Genomic DNA, 18821 nt, shown 5'->3' with positions numbered 1-18821 from the left:
GGATAGAGTGCTACTTAAAGGACCAATAACAAAAGCCGAGACTAGAAAGTGCCCAAACACACACACACACACGCACACACACACACACACACACACACGCACGCACGCACGCACACACGCACGCACGCACACACACACTGAGGCTATGTGAGAGCTGTTGGGAAAAAGAGAAGGGATAAAAGCGGAAGTGGAAGAAAGTGGCTCACCACAGATGCGTATAATCAGCTACAAGTACTGCTATTTATCATTAGTCAATGTCAATGGGGTTGTTTTTTCCCTGTTGCAGGTGGAGTGTCTTTCCCCTTGCCATTGAGGACAATGTCTAAGGGTTCTCTCTCTCTCTCTCTCTCTCTCTCTCTCTCTCTCTCTCTCTCTCTCTCTCTCTCTTTCTCTCTCTCTCTCTGTCTCTCTCTCTCTTTCTCTCTCTCTCTCTCTGTCTCTCTCTCTGTCTCTCTCTCTCTCTCTCTCTCTCTCTCTCTCTCTCTCTCTCTCTCTCTCTCTCTCTCTCTCTCTCTCTCTCTCTCTCTCTCTCTCTCTCTCTCTCTCTCTCTCTCTCTCTCTCTCTCTCTCTCTCTCTCTCTCTCTCTCTCTCTCTCTCTCTCTCTCTCTCTCTCTCTCTCTCTCTCTCTCTCTCTCTCTCTCTCTCTCTCTCTCTCTCTCTCTCTCTGTCTCTCTCTCTCTCTCTCTCTCTCTCTCTCTCTCTCTCTCTCTCTCTCTCTCTCTCTCTCTCTCTGTCTCTCTCTCTCTCTCTCTGTCTCTCTCCCTCTCTCTGTCTCTCTCTACACAATGAGGATCAAAATGGATAATTTAAAATGGGCTAAGTATATAAGGGCACATTACTATGATCATAATTTTTTTTTTTAAGTAACCAAAGCTTGAGCCTTTGTCCATCAAACGCTATACTTGATCCCAGGCTGTACAACCACAGTGGGGAAAACCAGAGCGACTGAATTCAGGTCAGCTCAAGAGGGAGAAGCAGAAATTTAGCGCTAACCAATTTAATGAGACCCACATTTTAAAGTAATGTCTCTGCAAATCCACCTAGGGTGTAGGGTATTTCCCAGACTAAACCTTGTCATTGGCAATTTCCATTCATGAAGAAATCTTTTGCTACATCTTCATATGATTGCGAGAGACCCGGTGTGCCTCGGTGTGTTGAGTACACATTTGGCTACCAAGCCACTGTCTACCTGTGAATTAATATCCATTGTAGTGACTAAAAAAACAGTCACTTTTAATCTTCTGCCTTCAAAACAATTCAACAAAACCAACATTGGCTGTCGTGAAAGTGTATATTATCACTGCTGTTTTCCTGGAAAAAGAAAAGCAGAGCACTCCTGTAATACAGGTCAGCACAGCACCTGTGACATACAAAGGTAATGTACCATTAGCTGGAAACATATAATGACTAGCACAGCAAAGCATGACGGCAACGGGGTGCCCACGCACACACAATTACACACAGGAACACACACAGGCATGCACGGACGGACAAAGCATGACGGCAACGGGGTGCCCACGCACACACAATTACACACAGGAACACACACAGGCATGCACGGACGGACAAAGCATGCACATACCCACAGTCTGCCCTGCCACTGACATCTTTAATTACCTCTTAGACACAATCGCTCTCCTTAACCGTGTGTTAATTATGCACTTTTTCCACAGTACGTTCTACTTCCCTCAACCGTAGCTCTGTATCCCTCTCTCTCTCTCTCTCTCTCTCTCTCTCTCTCTCTCTCTCTCTCTCTCTGTCTCTCTCTTTCTCTCTCTCTCTCTCTCTCTCTCTCTCTCTCTCTCTCTCTCTCTCTCTCTCTCTCTCTCTCTCTCTCTCTGCTCTCTCTCTCTCTCTCTCTCTCTCTCTCTCTCTCTCTCTCTCTCTCTCTCTCTCTCTCTCTCTCTCTCTCTCTCTCTCTCTCTCTCTCTCTCTCTCTCTCTCTCTCTCTCTCTCTCTCTCTCTCTCTCTCTCTCTCTCTCTCTCTCTCTCTCTCTCTCTCTCTCTCTCTCTCTCTCTCTCTCTCTCTCTCTCTCTCTCTCTCTCTCTCTCTCTCTCTCTCTCTCTCTCTCTCTCTCTCTCTCTCTCTCTCTCTCTCTCTCTCTCTCTCTCTCTCTCTCTCTCGCTCTCTCTCGCTCTCTCTCTCTCTCTCTCTCTCTCTCTCTCTCTCTCTCTCTCTCTCTCTCTCTCTCTCTCTCTCTCTCTCTCTCTGTCTCTCTCTGTCTCTCTCTCTCTCTCTCTCTCTCTCTCTCTCTCTCTCTCTCTCTCTCTCTCTCTCTCTCTCTCTCTCTCTCTCTCTCTCTCTCTCTCTACAGATAAGGACATGAGCAGGGAGAGTTGGAAGCACTCATTTGCATTCACCACAGTAACACTCTCACAGAACTGAGTCACACGCCTATTGGACTAGGACATTCAATTCTGCATCAGGACTGACATCAACAGAGTGGACTACACCGCAAATCATACATATTGAATCATTCAAGAACCCATCAGTATAACAGAAGAGGGACTTTGGCTTTTCATCGATCAGTTTTGCAATGCGTGGACATGAAAATGTAAATGCAATAAGATGCAGCATGAATTTCCAAGGCTTTTACACAGTGCATCAACTTAATTGGAGGAATAAAACATTCCAAAAATGACAACATAAAATTGAAATAATTTCAAACTGCCAGTAGCAGCCAAATCCACCAAATGTCAAATGATATTCATCTGTTGGCTAAGGACAGCAGAGGCTGATGAGGTTCCGATGAAACCGAACAGAAGAAAGAGTGACATTTTGCCATCCAAGGGACACGACACACTTGGCCGCCAGGTTGAGGGATCACTTGCGATTTTTTACTGGATCTTAAAGCTGTCTCTAAGCTGCTCCACATTATGTCCTGTCAGATCAATACGGGACCACCCTCTACTCTACCCCATCTTGACAGGAGGCTGTCTCCTACCCCCACTGGTCCTCATTCATACACTGGGGTTTTCTAGAATCCTCGCCTCCCATATTTCCTATCCATTTTGTTTACCTCGTCGTATAATCCCCTCTATCTCCCCAGACGACCCCAGAGACCCCCGCCCCCAACCAACCACCCCTACCCAGATGTGGGGGCAGACCCTTCCCTCTCACCTCCACTGGGAACCTCCTGCCGTTGATGCTGTGTTCAGAGCCATCTGATCCATTACTCTGGCCCCAGTGGAACTCCACCTTCTCAGCCTTAAAACGCCCCGGCAGGCCTGCACCACGCACAAAGTAGTCATCCTTCAGCATGATGGCCACTGAGAGAGACAGAGAGAGAGAGAGAGAGAGAGAGAGAGAGAGAGAGAGAGAGAGAGAGAGAGAGAGAGAGAGAGAGAGAGAGAGAGAGAGAGAGAGAGAGAGAGAGAGAGAGAGAGTCACCATATTATCACACTTCATAATGTTCACACACTGAAGGAACATAATGAAAAATGACTTACAAATTAGCTAAACTTATCATGAATTATTGCAAATTGTATAAACAAGACAGAACAAACTTTTCTGAGCTTTTGCATTCACCACATTTTGTGTGGTTATTCTTAGATACTGTATAGAGGGAATTGTTGATATGTTCTTTAATGTATTTTCTAGACAACATTTTCTTTGGAAATATGAGCTAAAAATGCAGTTCAGTATTTTACAGATAGAAAAATAAAAAATATATATCCAAAAATCTGCTCTATACAAGTCTGGTCCTGGAGTATCTTAACAAAATGAAACCAAAATATTTAGGCTGACTTCATCCAGTGACTAGAAGAATAGAATTGCAGTATATGCAAATATGCACATATTTAATAAGATATTGCCTCATTGCATATTTTTATACAATAATTCAGAAACGTTGTAATACAAAAGGCCTTATATTGGTGTCTATATTCAACTGGCAAAAGGCCATTGTGATATGAATCAGGGGGGAAAAAAGACCCCATTAAGGTGTGATGCCTCGCCTTAAAGAAGAACTGACAGCATTTTAGCAACATTAAATCTTATTAAAATCTGTTCATATACACCCCCAAGAAGAATATGACAAGCTAGCACATAGATATGGTGTTCACATTTTAATAAATTCTTAGAATGTTTGGGAATTACGTATACCAAGGCATTTGTGAGCATTCTATAGCAATATAACATCCGTGCGTTTGGACATTAATAGACACTGATGTAAATAAAATCGAATAAAAACATCTGTCTCATCCAGGACCAGAGTCTACACTGACCGGAGCACCATAGCCAATCAGAGCTAGAGTAGGCCTTTATACAAACAAGTCATTTGCCACACAGGCCTGCCATCATTCACTTTTAACTGTACTGTGTGTTTACAGGTAGTTGCACGAGCACGACATTAGATTATGAGAACGCATTCACCAAAATTCCCAAAATACACCTGAATGGATATCTGCAAATATGTCAATACCACGGGAGAGCTTGCAAACTATTACGGACTACAAAGGGAAACCCAGCCGTGAGCTTATTATGCTCGCTTCGAGGCAAGCAATATTGAAACATGCAGGAGAGCACCAGCTGTTCCAGATGAATGTGTGATCATGCTCTCCGTAGCCAATGTGAGCAAGACCTTTAAACAGGTCAACATTCACAAGGACACGGGGCCAGACGGATTACAAGGACGTGTTCTCAGAGCATGCGCAGACCAACTGGCAAGTGTCTTCACTGACATTTTAAACCTCTCCCTGACCAAGTCTGTAATACCTACATGTTTCAAGAAGACCACCATAGTCCCTGTGCCCAAGAAAGCGATGTTAACCTGCCTAAATGACTACCGCCCCGTAGCACTCACGTCAGTAGCCATGAAGTGATTTGAAAGGCAGGTCATGGCTCACATCAACACCATCATCCCGGAAACCCTAGACCACTCCAATTCACATACCGCCCAAACAGATCCACAGATGACGCAATCTCAATTGCACTCCACAATACACTTTCCCACCTGGACAAAAGGAACACCTATGTGAGAATGCTGTTCATTGACTACAGCTCAGGGTTCAACACAATAGTGCCCTTCAAGCTCATCACTAAGCTAAGGACTGTGGGACTAAACACCTCCCTCTGCAACTGGATCCTGGACTTCCTGATGGGCCACACCCATGTGGTAAGGGTAGGCAACAACACATCTGCCACGCTGATCCTCAGGGGTGCTTGCTTAGTCCCCTCCTGTACTCCCTGTTCACCCACAAATGCATGGCCAAACACGACTCCAATCATTAAGTTTGCTGATGACACAACAGTGTTAGGCCTGATCACCAACAACAATGAAACAGCTTATAGGGAGGAGGTCAGAAACCTGGCAGTGTGGTGCCAGGACAACAACCTCTCCCTCAATGTGAGCAAGATAAAGGAGCTGATCGTGGACTACAGGAATAGGAGGGCTAAACAGTCCTCCATTAACGTCGACGGGGCCGTAGTGGAGTGGGTCGAGAGTTTTAAGTTATTTTGTGTTCACATCACCAACAAACTATCATGGTCCAAACACACCAAGTCAGTCATGAAGAGGACACAACAACACCATTTCCCACTCAGGGACTGAAAGGATTTGTCATGGGTCCCCAGATCCTCAAAAAGTTATACAGCTGCACCATCGAGAGCATCCTGACCGGTTGCATCACTGCCTGGTATGGAAACTGCTCGGCATCTGACCGTGAGACGATACAGAGGGTAGTGCGTATGGCCCAGTACATCACTGGGGCCAAACTTCCTGCCATCCAGAATCCCTATACTAGGCGGTGTCAGAGGAAGGCCCAAAGAATTGGCAAAGAATCCAGTTACCCAAGTCATAGACTGTTTTCTCTAGTACCACACGACAAGCGGTACCGGAGTGCCAAGTCTAGGTTCCAAAACACTCCTTAACAGCTTCTACACCCAAGCCATAAGACAGCTGAATAATTAATAAATTAACCCCTGCTTTGTTTTACACTGCTGCTACTTACTGTTTATTATCTATGCATACTGTAGTCACTTTATGTACAAATTACCTCGACTAACCTGCACCCCCGCACATTGACTCGGTACAGGTACCCCCTGTATATAGACTCATTATTGTTATTTTATTGTGTTCTTTTTTATTTTATTTTGTACCTGAGTTTATTTAGCAAATATTTTCTTAACTCTATTTCTTGAACTGCATTGTTGGTTTAAGGAGCATTTCACGGTTGTTGTATTCGAAAAATGTGACAAATACAATTTGAGTTCATTTGAGTCCTCTTGCATTTTGGAACTTTGCAGTGCTATTAATCAAACAATGATGAAAAGGTATGCTCTCTCTCTCTCTCTCCCTCAGCTAAGCACATCAACAACAACAAGATCAACAACTAATGGTAGCCAAAGCAAGATGAGCTAGAATCTAACGAAGGAAGATTAAATAAACTCTATCAATTTTTTTATCCATTTTAGAATAAGGCGGTAAAGTATCACAAATTTGCTTCAGTCTGCTTTCCAACATACACTGGGAGACAAATTCAGCTTTCAGCAGGACAATAACCAAAAACATAAGGTCAAATGTACACTAGAGTTGCTTACCAAGATGACATTGAATGTTCCTGAATGGCCAAGTTACAGTTTTGACTTACAGTATCAGTAAAGGTTTTGGACACACCTACTCATTCAAGGTTTTTTTTTTTTTACTATTTTCTACATTGTAGAATAATAGTGAAGTCATCAAAACTATGAAATAACACATATGGAATCATGTAATAACCAAAAAAGTGTAAAACAAATTAAAATATAATTTACATTTGAGATTCTTCAACATAGCTTCCCTTTGCCTTGATGACAGCTTTGCACACTCTTGGCATTCTCTCAACCAGCTTCATGAGAAAGTCACCTGGAATGCATTTCAATTAACAAGTGTGCTTTGTTAAAAGTTAATTTGTGGAATTTCTTTCCTTCTCTATGCGTTTTAGACAATCAGTTGTGTTGTGAAAAGGTAGGGGTGGTATACAGAAGATAGCACTATTTGGTAAAATACCAAGTTCCTATTATCGCAAAAATATCTAAATTAAGTAAAGAAAAATGACAGTCCATCATTACTTTAAGACATGAAGGTCAGTCAATCCTAAAAAATGTCAAGAACTTTGAAAGTTTCTTCAAGTGCAGTCGCAAAAAACACCAAGCGCTATAATGAAACTGGCTCTCATGAGGACCACCACAGGAAAAGAAGACCCGGAGTTACCTCTGCTGCAGAGGATAAGTTCATGACACATCTCAACATCAACTGTTCAGAGACTGTGTGAATCAGGCCTTCTTGGTCAAATTGCTGCAAAGAAGAGACTTGCCTGGGCCAAGAAACACAAGCAATGGACATTAGACAGATGGAAATCTGTGCTTTGGTCTGATGAGTCCAAATTTGAGATTTTTCTCTCTTTGTGAGATGCAGAGTAGGTGAACAGATGATCTCCGCATGTGTGGTTCCCATCGTGAAACATGGATTAGAAGGTGTGATGGTGTGCGGGTGCATTGCTGGTGATTTGTAAGTCGCTCTGGATAAGAGCGTCTGCTAAATGACTTAAATGTAAATGTAATTTAGAGGCACACTTAACCAGCATGGCTACCACAGCATTCTGCAGCGATATGCCATCCCATCTTGTTTGCGCTTAGTGGGACTATCATTTGTTTTTCTACAGGACAATGACTCAACACACCTCCAGGCTATTTGACAAGGAAGGAACGTGATGTAATGCTACACCAGATGACCTGACCGCCACAATCAAGATGGCTGTCTAGCAATGACCAACAATAAACTTGACGGTTCTTGAAGAATTGTGCAAATATTGTGCAATCCAGGTGTGCAACGTTCTCAGGGACTTACCCCAAAAGACACAGCTGTAATCGCTGCCAATGCGTCCATAAAGTATTGACTCAGGGGTGTGAACAGTTATGTAAATTAGAAATGTACACATTGAATTTTCAATACATTTCTAAACACTTCTAAAACCATGTTTTCACATTGTCATTATGGGGTATTGTATGTAGATGGGTGAGGAAAAAAATGGATTTCAGCCATTTTAAATTCAGCCTGTGACACAGCAAAATGTGAAGTACGTCAAAGATATGAATACTTTCTGAAGGCACTGTATCTTCTCAGCCACTTCTAATTGTCTCTGCAAGTCCATTGTTATTTCATCATCCTCTTGTTGAATTAAAGTTGGAATTGGCAGAGGGTTACATTTTTTGGGGTTAACAAATTTGTCTGAATAGACCCACATTTAATTAACCAATATGACCTTAAATAAATGCTCCCATTGTCAAACCGATGTCTTACTGTAATTGAATTTCAGACTCGTTTTTACTCCTCCTTTCACAGGAGAGTTCTGTCCCATTTCGAAGAAGCACTCAAGTGGCCTGTTTGTCATCTTAACATCTTCAGCAAAGTCTGAAACTTGAGACATGTCAAACTAAATACACCAGGCCTTTTAAATACATTGACTTAGTTTGACATTTCTCAGGTCGGATACTCTGCCAAAGTCTTTGACCCTTGAACAATTGGCTCGTCTATCACAGTTTATTTCCCCTCCTTGTGTAGTTTGTTTCCTCTGGGAGATATTGGAGATTTTAAGAGATGTGTTGCCTGGTGCTTTTACAGGGTTGTTGGCACTCCCACTGAAATTCTACCAGTCTGCATCCAGGATGCTAAGGTTACACTAAGTAGTAAGGCCTCCTGTGGGAGCCTGGCCTTCTTGGCATACCTCATAATACCACTGAGACTACAGATGGCAGCCAAATCAAAGCTGGGGGATTAACAATGCATAGTGTGCTTAAGATGTTGCTTAGCATCTATTGCATGGGACTCAAAGCAGAGAAAGGTGATGTGGAGGGAGACTACCACTGTGGCTAAGCTAAATACACTCCACTGTATTGCTGCTACGTTTAGTCTCATTTTATGGTTACGGTTTATGCTAACAGGCTAGCGGACGGGATGGCATGGCAGTTTACATTAGCGCTCAGAGCAAGGCAGGGATAAAAAACACATTTCTTGCTCTCTATTTTCATCATTTGTTTTTGCCTTTTGTTGATTCAGCGTCCTACTCCAGCATGCGAGCGGAAGGCAGGTCTTGGGAGTTTCATTAGCGATGGGAGCCAGTGTTTGGGAACGCTAACAGGCGAGCAGGAATTAGACGCTAAGCCAGCGAGACCTTGGACCGCAGTGTGTGAAAACAGGGGGCTGATATGGATATAAAGCCTTGATCAATGCAAATATTTCTTCAAGACTTGAAGACTCCAAGTCCTCATGAATTTCTTAAAAGGTTTATTTGATAGGATTCTGGGAAAGTATCCTCCCTTCATCCTTCCAGACGCCCTCCTCTCCCTCTCAAAAACCCTGATACTATTCTTCTGGCCATGAGACATATAAGGACTTCCTGCTTCAAGGTGAAAGGATTAGAGTTCAGCCGAGGCTACAGTTTTCACAGAATCATGAGGACATTGAGAAGAAGCTGATTGAAGCATCCATTATTCAGAGATGCTTACCCCTTCCTTCCTGGTTTACTACACTGTTCATCAGCCACCCCCTTCAGGTGATTACTTCACAGATGCTCAGCTGTCATTTATAAATAGTGGAGAATGTACTGTATAAATAATGCATGGCACAACAAGAGGACATTTGTCTTGTTAGGCATGCATTATGGAGTAAGCAGAGATAAGAAGCTGTGCGCTATTTCGTTCCGCAGCTGTTGTTTGTGTAAGCACTTTATTTGACTCGGTGGGTTGCGCCACTGCTACGCTAACGTGCTGTACTAACCTGCACTACACTGGTGCTCCCCCACCATGCCTGCAGAGCAGACAGCTCAGGGGTGGCCCTCATCCTTTAACACACCTTGGCCTTGGGAAGAGACGGCTGTGGCCATCAGAGTCTCGGAAAAACACCACGCAATCAGGGACAGACATTTCACATGCTGAATGAGTTGAGGAGTCTCTCGCTCTCGCTCTCTCTTTCTCCGAGTCTTCTCTCTAACACTGAGTGATGACAGGGATGCTAATAAACGGCTGAGAAGATGTACAGTACCCCATCAGATGAACCTGACTCTTTCATCTAAACAACAAGCCTTTCACTCACAACCCCCAACTACACTACATTGAGGAATGTGTATGGGCCATTCACTCAGTCACTGCCTACTAGAGAGGGATCAGAAAAGAAGACCAGTGTGGCAAGCTTTATGGGCTATCATATGATAGTACAGTTTAAGAGGAAGACAATAGATCATTCACAGAGAGTGGGATTACATGTTATACAAGGTGTACGTATGTGCCCACCATTTTAAAGCAGATACAGGGGTCCATTAAGGTTCACCATTTGGGACAGATGGACCAGGGACAACACCAGTTCATACATGACACATCGTGTCCAGAGAGATTCATAAAATCAAATATCTGGCAATACAGAAATCACACTGGGACATTTGTTTCCCCAGGTCTGCAGAGAGACCCTGTAATAGGACATCTGGCCTTGTTGTGACTGCTGTCAATACTGACGCCAGCCACCTGTGGCCCTCGCTCCCACAAGCATTTCAACTAAATGTGTAGGCAGAAAGAGAGGACGATCCATCTTTGTGACAGATAGAAATTGTGAAAAATACCTGTCTTAGACAGGGAACATCCATGAGATGCTATAAGAGTTGAATGCAGATGTCCAAAAACAGCTTTTTCAGGTTGTCATCTGTACCAATGATAGATTGAGACATCAACTAAATGTGCAAATCCACTCCTACCACAAATATTGTATTGGACTGCTCTACGTGTTTTTAAACTACCAGAATGTATATATAAAGTGTGAATTTAAAGGAGATATCATTATTCTTCTCCCACGTTGTGGAAGCTTGGTGAATTACAACAGACTATTTTAAAACAATTCCCCCCCTTCCCTCCCCCGACCCCTTTCTCAACAAGCCTAGAGTCACTCCCCCTTTGCACGGTCTCTCCCTTTCCTTCTAAAACGTGTTGATTTGTTTACATAGACATAGCTAGCCAGCCATTTCATATGGCTACAGCAAAAGCAGCATTCCACTAGCTAACCACTGGACACACAATGTCGGGTGATGAGGTGAAATATAACGTTAAACCATATCGCAACGTTGTACTTTCAATTTGTCAACTTTCTGTGATGTGTTCTGTCAATTCCTTTGCTAGCCTTGCTAACGTTTGATAAACCACAGCTAGTTTGACACTATTGCAGCTGTAGCTATATATAGAAATAGATATAGGGATGGTAATCAAGGAGGTGATGGAGTCCAGGTGAGTGTCATGAGGCGCAGATGCATGAGATGATGGCGACAGGTGTGTGAGATGATGGCGACATGGTGTGTGAGATGATGGCGACAGGTGTGTGAGATGATGGCGACATGGTGTGTGAGATGATGGCGACAGGTGTGTGAGATGATGGCGACAGGTGTGTGAGATGATGGCGACAGGTGTGTGAGATGATGGCGACAGGTGTGTGAGATGATGGCGACAGGTGTGTGAGATGATGGCGACAGGTGTGTGAGATGATGGCGACAGGTGTGTGAGTTGATGGCGACAGGTGTGTGAGATGATGGCGACAGGTGTGTGAGATGATGGCGACATGGTGTGAGATGATGGCGACAGGTGTGTGAGATGATGGCGACAGGTGTGTGAGATGATGGTGACATGGTGTGAGATGATGGTGACAGGTGTGTGAGATGATGGTGACAGGTGTGCGGGATAATCAAAAGCCTGATGACCTAGAGGCCGGAGAGAGAGTACACGTGACTCAACTGTGTCAAATTGTTTCGTAATAGAGAATGCATGTAAGAAAGTATCTCACATAGCAGGACATCTAACGTGATTCAATGTATGCGCAGGTTGTGTTGGACCATGTTGATGGCAGTCAGACTAGCAGGGCAAGAGGCAAGGGTAAAGGAGGAGCCATGGGCAGAGGATGGACAGGCAGAGGAAGGCAGCAGAGAGACAGAAATTAGGAAGAGGAGAGGCTTTTTGCTCTCCTCGGTGAAAGAATGGCTGACACACAGGTTTGTATTATGTAAAAAAAAAGAAGCCTATATATTTAACAAAAATTAATACATTTTCTTTAATAATTAACATATGAACATATTACATTCAATAGAAACATGATCTAGTTTGTTCAATTTGCACTAGATATTTGTTTTTGAATTGGCTTTGAATTAATAGTAAACCTTGACCATACATATGAGAAATACCTTTAGTGGAGTGTGGAGAGAAATGTCACATTCAGCCTTACTGATAATAGGCTACAGTGCGAAGAAAAAGTATGTGAACCCTTTAGAATCACCTGGATTTCTGCATAAATTGGTAATAAAAAAATTCTGATCTTCATTTAAGTCACAACAATAGACAAACACAGTCTCCTTAAAATAACACACAATTATAATTGTTCATGTCTTTATTGAACACACCGTGTAAACATTCACAGTGCAGGTTGGAAAAAGTATGTGAACCCTTGGATTTAAAAACGAACCCTCCGTTGGCAGCAATAACCTCAACCAACAACCAACTGTTTTCTTCAGTTAAGGATCAGACCTGCAAAACGGTCAGGAGGAATTTTGGACCATTCCTCTTCACAAAACGGTTTCAGTTCCACAATATTCTTGGGATGTCTGGTGTGAACCGGTCTCTTGAGGTCGTGCCACAGCATCTCGGGTTGTGGTCAGGACTGACTGGGCAACTCCAGAAGGCGTATTTTCTTCTGTTGAAGCCATTCTATTGTTGATTTATTTCTGCCTTTTGGGTTGTTGTCCTGTTGCATCACCTAACTTCTGTTGAGCTTCAATTGGTGGACAGACTTACATTCTCCTGCAAAACATCTGGATTAACTTGGGAATTCATTTTTCTGTTAATGATAGCAAGCTTTCCAGGCCCTGAGGAGGCAAAGATGCCCCAAACCATGAGGGTCCCTCTACCACAGTTTACAGTTGGGATGAGGTTTTGTTGTTGGTGTGCTGTGGTGGTGTTGCAGACTCTGGGGCCTTTCAGAACAGGTGAAAATATAATGAGATCATGTGCCAGATCATGTGACACTTAGATTGCACACAGGTGGACTTTATTTGATTAATTATGTGAGTTCTGAAGGTAATTGGTTGCACCAGATCTTATTTAGGGGCTTCATAGCAAAGGGGGTGAATACATATGCACACACCACTTTTCCGTTTGTGATATTTTTGAATTTTTTGAAACAAGTAATTAACAAAAAAAACTATTTTGTGTATGTCCATTGCATGAAATCCAAATAAAAATCTATTTAAATTACAGGTTGTAATGCAACAAAATAGGAAAAATGCCAGGGGGGATGAATACTTTTGCAAGGCACTGTACCCCTGGACAAATGAACTCAATTACATATTTAAAGTGGTCATCAGCAAGTCGTTCATGACCCCAGGCCTCCCCGCGCTTCTTGTGTTGTTTATATATTCAATCTATGGTTGTGAGTGGGAGAGAGCACAGATGTGAGAGAGAGCACTTGGGCATGAGGGAAAGGAAAGGGAAATGGGGATACCTAGCCAGTTGCACAACTGAACGCCTTCAACTGAAATGAGCTTGCATGAGCGTGCGTTAGAGAGGTAGAATGTAAACAGAGTAGTCAGCTGCTAGCTAGTTGTAGATAAACAGTTGTGGTAGCAGGGACAACATATTCAGAAATGTTCTACTGAACAAGTATCATCATCATTAGTATTGGATCTGAATCAACTCGACCCGAAAAGAGAAGTGAGTTGGGTTTCGTTCAAAATGAAATAACAAAAGAAGAGGTGAGACCAGAGGGTCGCAGACGACTAGCTGATTCCAACTTTAAGGAGTTAAGATTCAATGTGGACATCATCAAACACAAGTTAACTGATAAATGGCTAAAACAGAAACTCGGAATTTAACAAGATCAAAAACACCTATGATCCAGAACCTTGTGTCACTTGTCACCTAACGAGAAATAAAAGATGTGTGCCAGCCCAGACATAATTGTTACGTTCTGACCTTAGTTCCTTTGTTTTTGTTTTAGTATGGTCAGGGCGTGAGTTGGGTGGGTTGTCTATGTTAGTTTGTCTATGATTTTCTATTTCTGTGTTTGGCCCGGTATGGTTCTCAATCAGAGGCAGCTGTCAATCGTTGTCCCTGATTGAGAACCATATTTAGGTAGCCTGTTTTCCATTGTGTTTTGTGGGTGGTTGTTTTCAGTCTTTGTGTGTTTCTGCACAAGACAAAACTGTTTCGGTTGTTTCTTTGTTGTTTGTTATTCAGTGTTCAATTTTCATTAAATAAGATGAACACTTACCACGCTGCGCTTTGGCCCTCCTCTCCTTCCCCAGACGACAAGCGTTACAATAATACACACCCCTAGAGGCAGGTAGAGCCCCAAGAACACAGGGATGGGAGGATTAGAGGAGGGTAAAGAGGCCAACAATATATTTTAATAGAGCTATGGCTTACAGGTGGTCTGGGTAAGACAAAGCAGCATAGGTGTATCAATGGATCTAGCTGTGTAAAGACCTCTATAGAGTTCATCTGAACTAACTGTTTAAAGGCCCACTGTTGTCACATCGTCATCCCATTCAAATGACCTCACCATGTAAATAAAAATAGGGTTTAGGTGTGCATCAAGGGGGTTTTGGGAGGGGGATGGCCTGCTCTGTGTGTTTCAATAGGCTAGAATCACATTGTCACTCTTATTTTGTCTTCTAAACCAATGAATAGTTTGCAAGTTGGGACGTGCGGTCACTTTTTGTGAAGAGCCATTTAGGAGGAGCTGCTTGGCAAATTGAATGGGGTGATCATGTGATGACGGTGGGCCTTTAATAAAGTCATGTAGTCTCCAAAGTAAGTCCATGTTCATAGAGAAAAGTAAACCTAAGAAAATGGTCTGGCACTGTAGGTCCTCTGCACAGCATAAGGATATTTAGATCAATGCACATGTCATCCCATTCCTTCACAACATGTATGCCAGCCAGCCATGGAGCTTAAGCTGTCCATGTGTATGTTCTGTGCTTCTAAATTAGCAGTGCTTGCTCTTTGGGGTTTTAGGCTGGGTTTCTGTATAGCACTTTGTGACATCTGCTGATATAAAAAGGGCTTCATAGATACATTTGATTGATTGATTGATTCCTGTGATCAGTCTCTGTGTGTAGCCTGGTATAGTACATGGAGAAAATGCTGCATCAGTTTTGGGGTTGGGATTGGGAGGCAGGCAGGGAGGTCTTCTAGTTGTTTGAAAGTGGAGGCTTCAGAGGTGTCTTAAGAGAGGTCTAGCAGCAGGGATCTTTAGAGATGCTCATATTCATCAGGCTAAATAGAAGTGATAAAACATAACAAAAATCTGTACAATACTGGCAATACACACATATGGTGATAATGTCTCCAAAAATGTCTGTGTCGCCTGTTTTCGCCTTCTGTTGCCTCAATGGTGCTCCTATCTAGCTCAACCACTACAGGCTCCATGCTCCTCCAGAAACTCATCCCTCCTTAAGAGAAAGACAGTCAGTTATACTCCAAGTGCTGAATACTAGAGAGAGAGACATGACAGTACCATATATACACCGCCACATAGGCTACTCAAAGAAGGCAGGCACAAAGAGAGGGACACAAAAACACAGAAACCAGACGTAAATGATGCACACTCAAGAAAGTTCAGGCTAACCAATAGCCATCATTGAATGGAACAGGAAAAAGATATTTAGCTATTCTCATGTTGAAATGAAGCATGTGTTGTCACCTATCTGACAGTGTGGTGCTGGATGCCATTCCAATGCTTGATAAAGCAGGCAGCGGTAACACTTTCCTTAAAGTGGATTGTGGTGGAGCCATTATTATATCACACATGTCACATTATATCTAGCTAGCTAGATTGCTAGTGTATGTCACAAAACCTAGCTAGTGCACATGCTTGTCATGTCTCTACCAAGCTATATAATGTTAGCTAGCTAGCTAACATTGTTTCAGTAATAATAACTTGGAAGTCTCAAAAAGGCGAGGCAACTATACTGCCAAGTACCATTACAGCTGATAGTGTTACAGCCGAGTGCCATGACAGTTCTATCACTATCAAACAGAGACATGTACATGAAACATTAGCTAGCCGCCAATGCGAAATGTAAGTAGGTTCAAAATGACCATGACTCTCAAAAACACACATGCTTATGTCAATATCCTGACTGGTTTTAGATCGCATATACCATGTACACCTGAGTTATTTATCAAGACAGCCAGATAATTTAGACAGCATAAAGCTAACCCAGATTTTTCCATTCACAAACATCACAGCTAGCTAGCTGGTACCACATCTTGTTAACGTAAACTCACTCACTTTTGTACATCGCCTTGGTCTGTACAATTGACCTTATTTTAGCGCTCCCAAAACACAACTTTTGTGATTTGTGAACATGGTCCCTAGCTGTGTGTTGCCGCTTTCCATGTTGTCTGTTGTCTGTAGCTTGTGAGGTGTGGAAACACTTTGTTGCTTTTATGAATTTTGTCTTGCTGCTTTTTGTTCTATGTTGCCCTGTCTGTATACTACGTCTTGCTTGTCCTATGTTGCTCTGTCTGTATGCTATGTCTTGCTTGTCCTATGTTGCTATGTTTTGCTTGTTCTATGTTGCTATTGTCTATATTGTAATTGTTTTTAATAACCTGCCCAGGGACTGCGGTTGAAAATTAGCCGGCTGGCTAAAACCGGCACTTTTACTGAAACGTTGATTAATGTGCACTGTCCCTGTAAAAATAAAAAATAAACTCAAACTCAAACAATACTTCCAGATCAACTGTAATGTCAATACCATTGTAAAGCACAATTTCTCCCCTTTCCAACAGAATCAATTACATGACCCCACACTGCCCGTTTCTGCATAATTCAACAAGACAATGAGCCCCGTCGGGTCTTTTTCAAAATGTCAGGTGGAGAAGTGAAACTAATGCGTGATAGTGAGAAGGAGAGATGTTGTGTGGGAAAATTGCTTTTTTTCACTCGATCTGTCCAACTTATCACCTTATCGCCTCTAAAATGTAAATAAAACACTATAAAGAGTTTATATAATGTGTCATTACATACCTATTTGAAGGTTTGTCGAATTTGAATCGGGATTTTAGGGCAGGGCTAAAGTGAAGAAGTAAACAGCGGCTTTGAGAAAGATGATCGCATGCAATGATGATGCAAAAAAATTACTATGTATCCCCCTTATCCCCGTCACTGTCCATTTCTTGTTTTTAAACGATGAGAGAAGTGCCACACCTGGTGGAGAGAGATTGCAAGACAGAAATAGTTGCTTTATGCGTGCTGTACATTACGGCATGACACGTCAAGATGTAACGGAGGGTCAGTTTTTTAAAAACTTTTCTCTAATACTATAGAGCCATTACCATGTCGATCAACGCTTGAATAGAAACCTAGTTCACACCCCAGATTTTGAAGTCAACACAGTCGCTTCTGTCCCATTAGTTTTCTTTGTAGCCTCGTTTGAATGTTGCGGTTGCTCACATTTGTACGGAATGGGGTGAGTATACGTTACCTGCCAAGCAGAAAACAGGCCATCTCTGCATCAGACTTCAGCCATAACTTCTCTCCAGGGAATCAAATTGTTACCTATATGTACTCTGGTTTTCCCCCCAAGCCATATCATTTAGTCACTTGGCTAAACATTTTTTTTTGGCACCTGTATCCGCAACCGGTGGGGCTGGATGCTTGCCTAAGACATCTGCCATTGTTGATTGTGCTCGGAAGAGGAGGACCACTCCAATTCGAAAACAAGAGCCATACCAACTTTTGTTAACCAATCGGAAAACTGAAAATCTTAATGCAATTTTGTAAGGGCCCAAAAAATTTAATATAATTCCACTATGACGGCAGGTATATTATAGGCAGTTTATGACATTATAATGGAACAAAACTTCTACATAATGCTCCTTTAATGTACTCTAATGTTATGCTAGGAATAGGTTGGTCATAATATGTTCAGACTGTACATACAGGTAACTGCCAAAATAAATAAACTGTTGAGTAAATTAGTGTTACAAAGTATATTAAAAGCAGGTGCTTCCACACAGGTGTGGTTCATGCAATTAACATCCCATCATGCTTAGGGTCATGTATATAAATTCCCAGTTGCCCATTTCGTGGGGCTACCATGGCTAGAAGAAGAGATCTCAGTGACTTTGAAACAGTGGTCTAAAAGGAGAATATGGGGTTTAAAGTGTTTGTGTGTGTGTCTTTGTTTGTGTGTGTCTCAGTGTCTCAGTCACCAGATCTCAACCCAATTGAATACTCTTTGGCAGTTACCTGTATATATATACATAATGAAAGGAGGGTGGGGGTAAACAGACAGGGATACGGTGAATCTCACCTGTTTTACCAGTGTTCTTCATTGAGGTCTTGTTGGAGGACTCTGTCTCAAATCCATCCAGAGTGAGCTCCTGATACTCCATGGACACCTTTGTGTCCTGGTCTACGATGTTGATTGGTGACTGGTTCCTCTGTCTGCATTCTGGGTAGGCTGATGACCAGCCCTCCTCTGGCCCGTACGTACCTAGACCAGAAGAAAGAAACAAAACAATAAATATACTATATATACAAAAGTATGTGGAAACCCCTTCAAATGAGTGGATTTCAGCAACACCAGTTGCTGACAGGTGTATAAAATTGAGCACACAGCCATGCAATCTCAATAGACAAAAATTGGCAGTAGAATGGCCTTACTGAAGAGCTCAGTGACTTTAAACGAGGCACCGTCATAGGATGCCTTTCCAACAAGTCAGTTTGTCAAATTTCTGCCCTGCCACAGCTGCCCCGGTCAACCGTAAGTGCTGTTATTGTGAAGTGGAAACATCTAGGAGCAA

At 42.6% G+C, this 18821-nt stretch overlaps 1 protein-coding gene across 1 annotated transcript in view; it reads right to left on the bottom strand.

The window, feature by feature from the left end:
• The window catches only part of LOC124031417 (receptor-type tyrosine-protein phosphatase gamma-like), a 306478-nt gene that overhangs the window by 95530 nt on the left and 192127 nt on the right, over nt 1-18821 (bottom strand). Inside the window, exons 3-4 of the mRNA XM_046342630.1 lie at nt 18329-18511; nt 3123-3271 (exon numbers count right to left, since the gene is read on the bottom strand). Coding sequence (XP_046198586.1) covers nt 3123-3271; nt 18329-18511 — 332 coding nt within the window. The remainder of the gene's footprint in view (nt 1-3122; nt 3272-18328; nt 18512-18821) is intronic.

The sequence above is a fragment of the Oncorhynchus gorbuscha genome, linkage group LG03, assembly GCF_021184085.1.
Source record: "Oncorhynchus gorbuscha isolate QuinsamMale2020 ecotype Even-year linkage group LG03, OgorEven_v1.0, whole genome shotgun sequence".
NCBI classification, from domain to species: domain Eukaryota; kingdom Metazoa; phylum Chordata; class Actinopteri; order Salmoniformes; family Salmonidae; genus Oncorhynchus; species Oncorhynchus gorbuscha.
The sequence above is the reverse complement of the archived record's forward strand: the minus strand, read 5'-3'. Positions and strand labels throughout refer to the sequence as shown.